General features: G+C 40.7%; 1 protein-coding gene and 1 pseudogene across 4 annotated transcripts in view; one reads left to right on the top strand and one right to left on the bottom strand.

Moving 5' to 3' along the window:
• The window catches only part of LOC109572311 (craniofacial development protein 2-like), a 39,824-nt gene that overhangs the window by 1,026 nt on the left and 25,642 nt on the right, over positions 1 to 13,156 (top strand). Inside the window, exon 2 of one of the 4 annotated variants that reach the window (XM_070770339.1) lies at positions 12,736 to 12,823. The exons of the other annotated variants lie outside the window; for them this stretch is intronic. Coding sequence (XP_070626440.1) covers positions 12,808 to 12,823 — 16 coding nt within the window. The 5' untranslated portion in view covers positions 12,736 to 12,807. The remainder of the gene's footprint in view (positions 1 to 12,735; positions 12,824 to 13,156) is intronic. 4 annotated transcript variants of the gene reach the window in all.
• LOC139177018 (craniofacial development protein 2-like) lies at positions 7,086 to 10,468 on the bottom strand (annotated as a pseudogene).

The following is a 13,156-nucleotide window of genomic DNA, read 5'->3' as shown; positions in this document are numbered from 1 at the left end:
TACTGTTTGGAAATGAGAGAAGGTCATGGAGACTGGAGTCTTGCCTATAAGAAATAGGGGACAAAAAGGCCTCTGTGCCCAGGAGTCCCTAACGGGCCTGCTCGGAACATGTATAGGCTTCTAAAACAGATCCAGACCAAAATGTTACCCATACCTACCCCTTCTGCCATCCTGCCGGTTCCCCAGACTCCCACATCTCGTTAGAAGTATCTGCTCGCACAGTTGCACTGGGTCAAACAAGATAAAAAAAAAAAAAAAGCCTGGATAGTTGTCCTTGTTCATTTTTTTGGTCGAGCCAATCATTACATTCAGTTTGGGGCTATACCGAAGATGAATTTCTGATCACTCTGTCACCAGTATGGCTCTTACTGAGCTACCATGATCAACGAAGACTTGCCATAGTTTCCCCGCTCCTTTCCTGCGTTAGATTCTTGTCCGCCAACATTGTGTGTGCTGAGTCCCACTCTTTGTGACCCTATGGACTGAGGGCCCATCAGGCTCCTCTGTCCATGGGATTCTCCAGGCCAGAATATTTGAGAAGTTTGCCATGCTCTCTTCCAGGGGATCTTCCCAGCCCAGGGATGGAACCCCGGTCTCCTGCGTCTCTTGCATTGGCATGCAGTCGTTTTCTTACCATTAGCGCCTTCTGGGAAGCTCTTTTGTCAGCATGATTACTTGAAAATTAGTTTTCATTGTAATCAAAGTTACCGTGCACCTGCTTAAAAATAGTCAACTATTTCTAAAAGAATTATTTTGAAACTGAACCATTTCCATCACTTATCCCTGTCCATCCTCCACTGAAGAAACTGCTTTCTTTTAAAATTTGGTATTTCCATCGTCTGCTGACTTAACCCATTCATATTAGGTCTTTTAACATCTCCTTGAGTCTTTCCCCTCTCTGCCAACACACACTTTTTCACCTTCAGACCCTTCCCACTTCCCCAGCCTGCCAATGTTCCTGTGTCTATTTGGGTTAGACTATTATTGTTTCTTTTTTTTTTTTGGTAATGACTTTGAATATCATGTGACGGAACCATCTGGTATATGCAGTTACTGCTTTTCCTGCACTAGTTTTCTCTGGAGTTAATAATTGCCATTTTGTTGTTGTTTAGTCATCTGTGTACTTACTACTGATTTGATCCTAAACGCTCAAAATTGTTTAAATCACCTCCCAACATATTTAGATTTATTAGATAATCATTTGTTATTTTGAAGTCCGTCTTTGTCTTCTGATCTGCTCCAATTTGTCTTGGTTTTATAATTTTTAAACCTAAAATCTTCCATCGTGACCACTACTTTGGATGTTTCGTTTATGTCTCTTTTCTCTTAAGATTCCCTGTTTTCTTGGGTCCCATGATGTTTTTTTTCTTGGTGTGTTCCACCAAAATAAGAATAAATCCTCAAATAACTTCTTGAAGAAAGATACATGTTAGAAACTTTTTTTTTTTTTTGAGACCATGAGTATCTAAAAATAACCAGGTGACCCTCAGGCATGATTAATAGTTTGGTATGGAATTCCGTAGTTTTTTAATCTGAATTTTGAAGGTATTTCTCCATTATTTTCTAAGTTTCCAGTGCTTTTATTAAAAAAAACTTGTTGCTAATTTTTACTCATGTACATAAAATTTGTCTCTGGACGCTGATAGAGTCTTGTCTTTGTTTCTTCTGTAGCTTTTAAAATTTAGGGGGGACAATTTTCTTCATTTTATTTTTTTGGAATCATCATTATTTATATATTGACTCTTGCTACACCTTATGGACTGGTGCTTCTGTTGTTTTTTTTTCTTTCCATAAACTGTCCGTCAGTTTCCTCTCTGTGCAGCCTGGCTTTGGGGTTGTTGACTGGGGATGGCCAGGTGGGCTGCTCTTTGCACAGTGACTTTGAGGTTCTTAGAGGAGGTGTTTGGCACAGTTACAGCACAGTACGATTGGTCGCAGGTCAGCAACCCTTCAGCTGTTTGACACTGTAGACCAGAAACTTCCAGAAGCCACTGGGGAGCGTGTGCTTTGTTTTCTTGTCCTCATAACTGGGGTTGGACATCACGATATTTTTAATTTTTTTTTTTTTGAAAACTTTTAAATAGTATCATGTTCTGTTTCATGAGTGGAGCATCTTATTGCTCTATGGATATTAGTTACGCTTTGGGCTTCTCACCGTCTGAGATGGCCCACACTCGGTGTAGGTGTTTCTCCCGTTAGTACTCTCCCCTTGCCAAGGTGACTCCGTCCCCTGGGGCCACTTTAGTCTTTGGAGACAGACAGCATTCTGTGTATGAAATGCATATCTTTCTAAATACATCTACTTATCTATCAAATAATAATGAATAATGTTCAAAATATTTCTACTTTTAACTTACGTACAGTAAAATTCACTCTTAGAGTGTTCTGTGATTTTTTGACAAATGCTTGTAGTTGTGTAACCACGACTGAATTTAACAGTTCCAGGGCCACTCTTACCCTTCCCTACCCCTGAAAATCTGTGTATAGACAGTTTTATTTCCCCTTCTTCTGTGAGCATAGCTTTTGTTTCTCTTGCTAGCCTCTTGTACTTGGTACAGTTCCAGTGTGTATTGAATAAGAGTGGTGAGCGTGGACATTCTTGCCTTGTTCCCAGTTGTAAGGAGAAAGCATGAGTGTTTCGCCATTCGGTATAATGTTACCTACAGGTTTTTTCATGGATGCCTTAAGCACTTCACATTGTAAGCACTTCACATTGTCGCGTGCTACAGTTCATGGGGTTGCAAAGAGTTGGACATGACTGAGCAACTGAACTGATTATTTAGTCACATTACCAGGTCTGTGTAATTATGCAGTTTTTTTGCTTTTTTTAAAACATTTTACAAATGAAGAGACTGAGGCACCACAAGTTACTCAACTAGATTAGATGGGCTGGGATTTGGATCCTGGCAGTCTGCGTATACTGCCCCTCAGGCCTTATGGAATTAAAGAATTCCCTCTATTCTTTATTTGCTGAGAAGTGAATTTTGTCAAATGCTTTTTCACCATTTATTGCTCGTGTGGTATTTCTGTTTTTAATCTGTTAATGATTTTAAATTCATCCCACCCAACCCCCATAAAACTTACTGGATGTATTATTATTTTACATGACTGGATTTGGTTTGCTAAAATTTTATTGAGAAGTTTTGTGTTTGTTTATAAGGAATGTTGGTCCATAGTTTTCTGGTAATTTCCTTGTCTGATTGGTATCAAATAATGCTAGCCTGATAAAATGAGGAAACAGTCTGTTTCCTCTAAGTTGTTTTTTATTCACCCTAGGTGTTTGTTTTGGGCATTAACACGTTAGACACATTCTCTGATTTTTGCAGTAATTCTTAATTGTTTGTTTCATGTTTAAGCATGGAGGACTGAAAAGGTAATGCAGGCTTTGAGTCTCTGGACAAGATTTGTTCATTTGCTATAAAAAGTACTGAGGGCTTCCCTGGTAGCTCAGTGGTAAAGAATCTGCCTGCCAGTGCAGGAGACTCGAGTTCAGTCCCTGATGTGGGAAAATCCCACATGCCCTGGTGCAACTGGGCCCAAGCGCCAGCCTGTGCTCCAAAGTCGGGGCCACATCTGAAGCCCTGGCGCCCTAGAGCCTGTGCTCTGTAGCGGAGAGGCCGCTGCCGAGAAGTTCGCACGCCGCGGCTAGGGTAGCCCCTGCTCCCCCAACCTGAGAAAGCCCGTGCAGCAGCAAAGACGCAGCACAACCAAACATAAACAAAATGAAGAAAAAGAAAAAAATGCTGAGTCACTACGCTGTACCCTTGAAACTAATATTGTTAATCCACTATACTTGTTTTAAAAAAGATTTGTTCACTTTGTGCTGTTTTGTCTCTAGGGATGTTATTCTTACAGTAACCACGTGGAATTTAACCATAGTTTCCGTTGTTGTATAGTTTGAGATTTGCTTTTATCAGTGCGATTGAGTATCTTTTTTCATGTTTAAGATCCAGAGCCACATGCATTTCTTTGTCTGAACTGTCTGCAACATTCACCCAGTTTATGAAGAAAAATAAGTTTATAGCGAAAGTGCATGAACTTTGTTGAAAACTAGAAAATGCAGGCAATTAAACATAAAATCAGAATGACTACATTCCCACCACCTAGAGATTATCAGTATTGATTTCTTAGTGAAACCCACTCTTTATCTTTTTCTATTCCCAAGTGTTGTTACTAATATTTGTATTTTTCCCCAATCTGAAATCATACTTTTTTTCATGTTTCTTTGTAGCCTGCTCTTTTCAGTGAACATTCTATCCCTGTTCATTTCAGTAAACTTTGAGATCATCTAATATACACACCATATTCAGGTTTTCCCTGTTGACTCAAAAATGGCGACAGCTTGTTTAAATCATGGTTGAGTTCCGGACTACTTCTATCATTCAGTTGTTGCATCCTTTACATCTGTTTTAATCTAGCACACTCACGTTTCTGTAACATAGATTGGCATAGGAGACCAGGCTGTATGTCCTGTGGAATTTTGTCTGGTTACTCCCTCATGGTATTAGGTGATTCCTTCGTCCCTTGAACTTGCGTTAAATTTGAGTGAGTGAAAGTCGCTCAGTCATATCCAACTCTTTGTGACCCCGTGGACTGTACAGCCCATGGAATTCTCCAGGCCAGAATACTGGAGTGGGTAGCCTTTCCCTTCTCCAGGGGATCTTCCCAAGCCAGGAATCGAACCCAGGTCTCCCGCATTGTGGGCAGATTCTTTACCAGCTGAGCCACAAAGGAAGCCCAAGAATACTGGAGTGGGTAGCCTATCCCTTCTCCAGGAGATCTTCCTGACCCAGGAATCGAACTGGGGTCTCCTGTGTTGCAGGCAGATTCTTTACCAACTGAGCTATCAGGGGAGCCTGTGTTAAAATTAAAAGTAGATCTAAATGCTTGGTGGGTTCAAATAAAATAATTTTAGTTTACAAAAAAAAAGTTCATACCTGATGTGTGTGTTTCATAATGCATAATATCAGAAAACAAAATACCTGATTAATTTCCATAGTTGTGACTTCTGGATCAGAATGAAGAGAGTTTGATCCCTTAATTGTGTAACTATTTTTTCCCTTGGAACTGGAAAGTGTTTTGTGTTATATTAGGTTGGTGCAAACATAATTGCGGTTTCAGGCTGTGAATTTTAAATCCTAACTAGGCTCAGACATCTCTCTCTATTAATCAAAATAGAAACCATTACAATCAATACATATTTTTGCCAACAACAAATAAGTTTGTTTATTCCTGTAGCATAAAAATGTGTGCTTTGGGATTCACCGAATTCTTGAAAAGCATTTTCTGAATCCTGCTGGTTGTGGAAGCATTTTCCGAGCTAAAAGTTGTCAAAATGCTTGAAGTGGTAGTTAGTTGAAAAGAGATCAGGTAATGGCAGAGGAAACAAAACTTCATAGACCACTTCATTCAACTTTTGAAGCATTTGTTGTGTGGTGTGCAGTTGGGTATTGTCCTGGAGAAGAATCGGGCCCTTTCTGTTGACCAATGCTTGTTGCAGGCATTGCAATTTTTGGTGCCTTTTATCGATTTGCTGAGCCTACTTCTCATATGTAATAGTTTAGCCAGGATTCAGAAAGCTGTAGTGGATCATACTGGCCGCAGAGCACCAAACAGTGACCATCACCTTTTTTTGGTGCAAGTTTGGGAAGTGCTTTGGAGCTTCTTTGTCCAACTGCTGAGCTGGTCATTACCAGTTGTATACGATCCAGATCCACTTTTCACCGCAGGTCACAATCCAATAGACAAATGGTTCATTGTTGCGTAGAATAAGAAAAGATGACATTTCAAAAGGACTTTTTTTTTTTTTTTTTTTTTTGCGGACAGCTTATGGCACCCACTTTTTGAGCTTTTTCACCTTTTCAATTCGCTTCAAATGCCAAACGACCATAGATGGTCAACCTTGGGTTCTTAGGCAACTTCTGTAGTTTTAAGAGGATCAGCTTCAGTGATGGCTCTCAATTCGTCGTTGTCAACTTCCAATGGCTGGCTGATATCTCTGTCTTCAAGGTCTCCTTTGCAAAACTTCTTGAACCTCTGCTGCACTGTATGTTTGTTAGCAGTTCCTGGCCCAGATGTGCTGTTGACGTTGTGGGTTGTCTCCGCTGCTTTGCAACATTTTGAACTCAAGGAAATCCCTCGAATTTTCTTTTTGAGTAACATTTCCATAGTTTAAAATAAGTATAAAATGAACAGCAAGTAATAAGTTATTAGCAAAAAAAAAAAAAGCAAGAAATGTGCATTAAAATGACGTATAACATGACCACATTCATTTAATGTATTCCAGAATCAAATGGCAAAATTCAAATTACTTTTGCACCAACCTAATAATATACTTAGTCATTAAAACTCAAATTGTCTTTAACCTTACATGATAATCTTTGGTTGAATTACTACCATCATTGTGGTGAGAGAGTGAGTCTTTTTCTAGTTTTGTGGTTCTTTTGCATTTATTGGTTAATGTTGGGAAAGTTCAGCTTTTCCTCGTCAGTTGGGACAGGATAAATATTTAGTTCATTTCTCTTAATTACCAATTTTCAAAATTGGGAATAATCTTAATGGTAACCTAAAATGGTGCATAGTATTTTTTCCTGTCTTTTTTAAATTTGTAATTATCATAAAGGGGTAACAGTTTTGGGGGATTTTTTTTTTTAATCAATCCAGTGTTTTTCAGTAACAGTTACTCCTTTTAATGGTCTCGTCATCACTTTGGGCCACTAAAAGTTCTTCCAGACTAGATCTTCTATCCTTTTAATGTGACCCGTTATACCTGACTTCCTTGTTTTCTGGTACAGCAAAGTTGCCCCATTTCACCTTGTGCTTTCCTTCCGTCAAACCCGAAATCAGCTACACTTTTTGGGGAACCCTTTTTGTGTAGAGTCATATGAAAGAATACAATCTGAGTGTTCACTGTTCAGAGCTAGAAAATATTTACCTTAAAAATGTTAAGAGTTCTGAATTTTTTTCCATGTAATGAGGGCTTTTAAACTTTTTTAATTTTAATCTTTTTAACACTAAAACCATTTTGTATTGGGGTACAGTCTATTAACAGTGTTGTCATAGTTTCAGGTGAACAGTGAAGGGACTCAGCCATACGTATACATATATTCGTTCTCCTGGAAACCCTGCTGGCGCATAACACTGCCGTCCGGGCTGGCACATAACATTGAACAGAGTTCTGTGTGCTATACAATAGATTTTTGTTGGTTATCCATTTTAAATACAGAAGTGTGTACATAATCTACCCAAAGTCCTTAAGTATCCCTCCCCCGACCCCTGCAACCATGAGTTCATTTTTTTAAGTCTGTGAGTCTAAGAGTTCTGAATTTCAAATTCAGCTTTACCATTTGTTTTCACTTAATTTATTTGATTTTATAATGGTGTCATTTCTCTTACTCTGAAGATCTGGATTCTAAGCATTATTAGCTTAACAACTTCCTTCCTTTTATCTATATTATGAAAGAAATAGTTTCAAGATAACAACACTGATGTTATTTCTCAAAATAGAACTTTTCTGGTCTTTCACTTCAGTTTAGTCCCTCAGTCGTGTCCGACTCTTTGTGACCCCAACGCCAGGCCTCCCTGTCCATCACCAACTCCCAGAGTTCACTCAAACTCAGGTCCATCGAGTCGGTGATGCCATCCAGCCATCTCATCCTCTGTCGTCCCCTTCTCCTCCTGCCCCCAATCCCTCCCAGCATCAGGGTCTTTTCCAATGAGTCAACTCTTCACATGAGGTGGCCAAAGTATTGGAGTTTCAGCTTTAGCATCATTCCTTCCAAAGAACACGGAGGGCTGATCTCCTTCAGAATGGACTGGTTGGATCTCCTTGCAGTCCAAGGGACTTTCAAGAGTCTTCTCCAACACCACAGTTCGAAAGCATCAATTCTTCGGCGCTCAGCCTTCTTCACAGTCCAACTCTCACATCCATACATGACCACAGGAAAAACCATAGCCTTGACTAGACGAACCTTTGTTGGCAAAATAGTGTCTCTGCTTTTGAATATGCTGTCTAGATTGGTCATAACTTTCCTTCCAAGGAGTAAGCGTCTTTTAATTTCATGGCTGGAGTCACCATCTGCAGTGATTTTGGAGCCCAGAAAAATTAAGTCTGACAATGTTTCCACTGTTTCCCCATCTGGGACTGGATGCCATGATCTTCGTTTTCTGAATGTTGAGCTTTAAGCCAGCTTTTTCACTCTCCACTTTCACTTTCATCAAGAGGCTCTTTAGTTCCTCTTCACTTTCTGCCATAAGCGTGGTATCATCTGCATATCTGAGGTTATTGATAGTTCTCCTGGCAATCTTGATTCCAGCTTGTGTTTCTTCCAGTCCAGCGTTTCTCATGATGTACTCTGCGTATAAGTTAAATAAACAGGGTGACAATATACATCCTTGACGAACTCCTTTTCCTATTTGGAACCAGTCTGTCTTCCATGTCCAGTTCTAACTGTTGCTTCCTGACCTGCATACAGATTTCTCAAGAGGCAGATCAGGTGGTCTGGTATTCCCATCTCTTTCAGAATTTTCCACAGTTTCTTGTGATCCACACAGTCAAAGGCTTTGGCATAGTCAATAAAGCAGAAATAGATGTTTTTCTGGAACTCTCTTGCTTTTTCCATGATCTGGCGGATGTTGGCAATTTGATCTCTGGTTCCTCTGCCTTTTCTAAAACCAGCTTGAACATCAGGAAGTTCACAGTTCACATATTACTGAAACCTGGCTTGGAGAATTTTGAGCATTTACTAGCGTGTGAGAGGAGTGCAATTGTGAGGTAGTTTGAGCATTCTTTGGCATTGCCTTTCTTTGGGATTGGAATGAAAACTGACCTTTTCCAGTCCTGTGACCACCACTGCTGAGTTTTCCAAATTTGCTGGCCTATTGAGTGCAGCACTTTCACAGCATCATCTTCCAGGATTTGGAATAGCTCAACTGGAATTCCATCACCTCCACTAGCTTTGTTCGTAGTGATGCTTTCTAAGGCCCACTTGACTTCACATTCCAGGATGTCTGGCTCTAGGTCAGTGATCACACCATTGTGATTATCTGGGTCGTGAAGATCTTTTTTGTACAGTTCTTCTGTGTATTCTTGCCATCTCTTCTTAATATCTTCTGCTTCTGTTAGGTCCATACTATTTCTGTCCTTTAGCAAGCCCATCTTTGCATGAAATGTTCCTTTGGTATCTCTGATTTTCTTGGAGAGATCCCTAGTCTTTCCCATTCTGTTGTTTTCCTCTATTTCTTTGCATTGATCGCTGAAGAAGGCTTTCTTATCTCTTCTTGCTATTCTTTGGAACTCTGCATTCAGATGTTTATATCTTTCCTTTTCTCTTTTGCTTTTCGCTTCTCTTCTTTTCACAGCTATTTGTAAGGCCTCCCCAGACAGCCATTTTGCTTTTTTGCATTTCTTTTCCATGGGAATGGGCTTGATCCCTGTATCCTGAACAATGTCACCAACCTCATTCCGTAGTTCATCAGGCACTGTGTCTATCAGATCTAGGCCCTTAAATCTATTTCTCACTTCCACTGTATAATCATAAGGGATTTGATTTAGGTCATACCTGAATGGTCTAGTGGTTTTCCCTACTTTCTTCAATTTAAGTCTGAATTGGCAATAAGGAGTTCATGGTCTGAGCCATAGGCAGCTCCTGGTCTTGTTTTTGCTGACTGTATAGAGCTTCTCCATCTTTGGCTGCAAAGAATATAATCAATCTGATTTCGGTGTTGACCATCTGGTGATGTCCATGTATAGAGTCTTCTCTTGTGTTGTTGGAAGAGTGCATTTTCTTGGCAAAATTCTATTAGTCTTTGCCCTTCTTCATTCCGTATTCCAAGGCCAAATTTGCCTGTTACTCCAGGTGTTTCTTGACTTCCTACTTTTGCATTCCAGTCCCCTGTAATGAAAAGGACATCTTTTTTGGGTGTTAGTTGTAAAAGGTCTTGTAGGTCTTCATGGAACCGTTCAACTTCAGCTTCTTCAGCGTTACTGGTTGGGGCATAGACTTGGATTACTGTGATATTGAATGGTTTGCCTTGGAAACAAACAGAGATCATTCTGTCATTTTTGAGATTGCATCCAAGTACTGCATTTTGGACTCTTTTGTTGACCATGATGGCTACTCCATTTCTTCTGAGGGATTCCTGCCCGCAGTAGTAGATATAATGGTCATCGAGTTAAATTCACCCATTCCAGTCCATTTCAGTTCACTGATTCCTAGAATGTCGACATTCACTGTTGCCATCTCTTGTTTGACCACTTCCAATTTGCTTTGATTCATGGACCTGACATTCCAGGTTCCTATGCAATATTGCTCTTTACAGCATCGGACCTTGCTTCTATCACCAGTCACATCCACAGCTGGGTATTGTTTTTGCTTTGGCTCCATCCCTTCTTTCTGGAGTTATTTCTCCACTGATCTCCAGTAGCATATTGGGCACCTACTGACCTGGGGAGTTTCTCTTTCAGTATCCTATCATTTTGCCTCTTCTTTCTGTTCATGGGGTTCTTAAGGCGAGAATACTGAAGTGGCTTGCCATTCCCTTCTCCAGTGGACCACATTCTGTCAGATCTCTCCACCATGACCTGCCCGTCTTGGGTTGCCCCACGGGCATGGCTTAGTTTCATTGAGTTAGACAAGGCTGTGGTTCTAGTGTGATTAGATTGACTAGTTTTCTGTGAGTATGGTTTCAGTGTGTTTGCCCTTTGATGCCGTCTTGCAACACCTATGGTCTTACTTGGGTTTCTCTTACCTTGGGCGTGGGGTATCTCTTCACGGCTGCTCCAGCAAAGCTCAGCCATTGCTCCTTACCTTGGATGAGGGGTATCTCCTCACCGCCGCCCTTCCTGACCTTCAACGTGGGATAGCTCCTTTAGGCCCTCCTGCATCCGCGCAGCTATGGCTCCTTGGACGTGGGGTTGCTCCTCCCGGCCGCCGCCCTTGGCCTCGGGCTTCAGGGCGTGGGGTAGCTCCTTCCGCCGCCACCCCTGGCCTCAGGCTTAGGGCCGTGGGGTATCTCAGCCCCAAAAAATAAAGTCTGACACTGTTTCCACTGTTTGCCCATCTATTACCCATGAAGTGATGGGACCAGATGTCATGATCTTCGTTTTCTGAATGTTGAGCTTTAAGTCAACTTTTTCACTCTCTTTCACTTTCATCAAGAGGCTTTTTAGTTACTCTTCACTTTCTGCCATAAGGGTGATGTCATCTGCATATCTGAGGTTATTGGTATTTCTCTGGTCTTTAACCTTTTGCTAAGGATGTACAGTCAAAATACTGTTTCTAAAGTACTTGGAGTAAATCCTTTCTCATGGGCTGTGTTATCATTTTGGTTATGTTTATTTAAACTTTGCTTAATTTAAGAGATTTTCAGAATCCTGCAGAGAGATCAACACAGAACTCTTGCTTCCGCCACTGCCTACCCCACTGTGTTCTCCCCTGGCCCTTACAGACCGCAATTTTCCTTAGTTTTCTGTTTTTCCTTATAGTTGTGCCTTTTTAGACTCCATTAGTATAAAGTAACACAGTACAGCGAGGTACCCACCACTGTCGGTTTGTTGTAAGTCATTTTACTCAGCTTTTAGGAGGAAGCAAAATTACATTTGTGTGTTCAGATACCTCAAGAGACTTCCATTGACACTTGGTGTCTACAACATGACTTTCTTCAGTTTTAGAACCCTTGTGTTGACTATTCTGTCAGCCTCCAATGCATGTTTGCCAGATTTTCTTAAGGCTGGCTCGCTGTCATTGGTTTTGCTTGCTTTTTTCCCAGCAGTGAGTGTGTGTGTCTCTGGTTGCCCTGGGTCTCCTCTGCTTTTGCTCGGGCTTCCTCTGACCTTGGCAGGCAGGGCTGCACTGGCTTCAGTAGTTGCAGCTCTCGGGCTCAGGTGCAGTGGTTGTTACACAAGGGCTTAGTTAACCCACGACATGTGGAGTCTACCCCGATCAGGGATCGAACTCATGTCTCCTGCATTGGAGGTGGCTTCTTATCCACTGTGCCACCAGAGAAGTCCAGGAATTTCCTCATTATTTTTTTCATTTTCTGAAAAATTTTTAGTCATCTTTATTTTGTGAATGCCTCTCTGAGGAGATTAATTATAAAGGTTTTTTTTTTTTTTTCTTTTTCCTAGTTTTGTTTCCTCTAAATTCCTTTTTTTGTTTTCAGTCTTGCCTTTGATAGCAGAGGCTCTCCTCAAGTGTGTAGTGGTCTTAGTTCATTGTGAGTGAATATTTAAAAGCTAATTGGAAGTGCAGGGTTATTAAAAATAGCACTGTTTATAACGGCCCCAAACCAAATGGCTATCAACAGAGAAATGGATAAATAAATAATGGTTTAGTCTACAGTAAAACTAGGGATGAGAATAAATACGCTACAATTACATGCAAGGAACTGGGTGACTTACAAATGGAATGTTGAGTGAAAGATGATGTATGCAAGAGTACATATTATAAACTTCTTCCTAAAGTTCAAAAACAAAACTAATCTGTGATGTTCGACTTGAGGACGGCGGTTCTCAGGGGCATGTGGCTTGGTGCTAGTGATTGCAATAGGGCCCCAGGGGCTTCTGCAAACTGCTTGTCTTCTGCTTCTCAGATGGGTCTAGTTACACAGGAGTGTTCAGTTTGCTTAATTTCATTGACCTGTACTTTAGCTCATGTGCTTTTTGGTAGGTTATACTTGCAGTAAAAGCTTATGTGAAGTGAAAAAGAATAAATCTGGTTGAATCTGTGTGTACAGGATCTGTTGACAGCTACCCACAGAATGTGGTCAGACTGGGCATCCAAGGAGCACTTTTGTTGGGGACCCTGAATGTCACTGTCCGAAGGTGGGAAATCGATATGTTTGCTTTTTCTGCTATGTCTACCTTGAAGTCTTTAAGCCTTTTTCTAAGCCTCTTTTATTGATAAGACAAGATGTGTTTTGTTTAGTTTGGAAGATGTCCAAGATGAGGTAGAAACATCAATTTCTTCTTTGAAAATTACAGAAGTAGTTTTGGAATTTCTGTTCATTCTTTCAGCATATACTTCTAAAGACATGCAGATATATGTGGAGCATAGCAGAAATTGCAAACGTTAAATGTAAGTGGGATGAGTTAAGGACAGAATTATGGACTGCCCTGGAGGCCTGGAATGGGGAACTTATCCTGTCTTCAGAAACA

The sequence above is a fragment of the Bos indicus genome, chromosome 18, assembly GCF_029378745.1.
Source record: "Bos indicus isolate NIAB-ARS_2022 breed Sahiwal x Tharparkar chromosome 18, NIAB-ARS_B.indTharparkar_mat_pri_1.0, whole genome shotgun sequence".
In the NCBI taxonomy this organism is placed as follows: domain Eukaryota; kingdom Metazoa; phylum Chordata; class Mammalia; order Artiodactyla; family Bovidae; genus Bos; species Bos indicus.
This window is presented reverse-complemented; position numbering and strand designations above follow the sequence as displayed.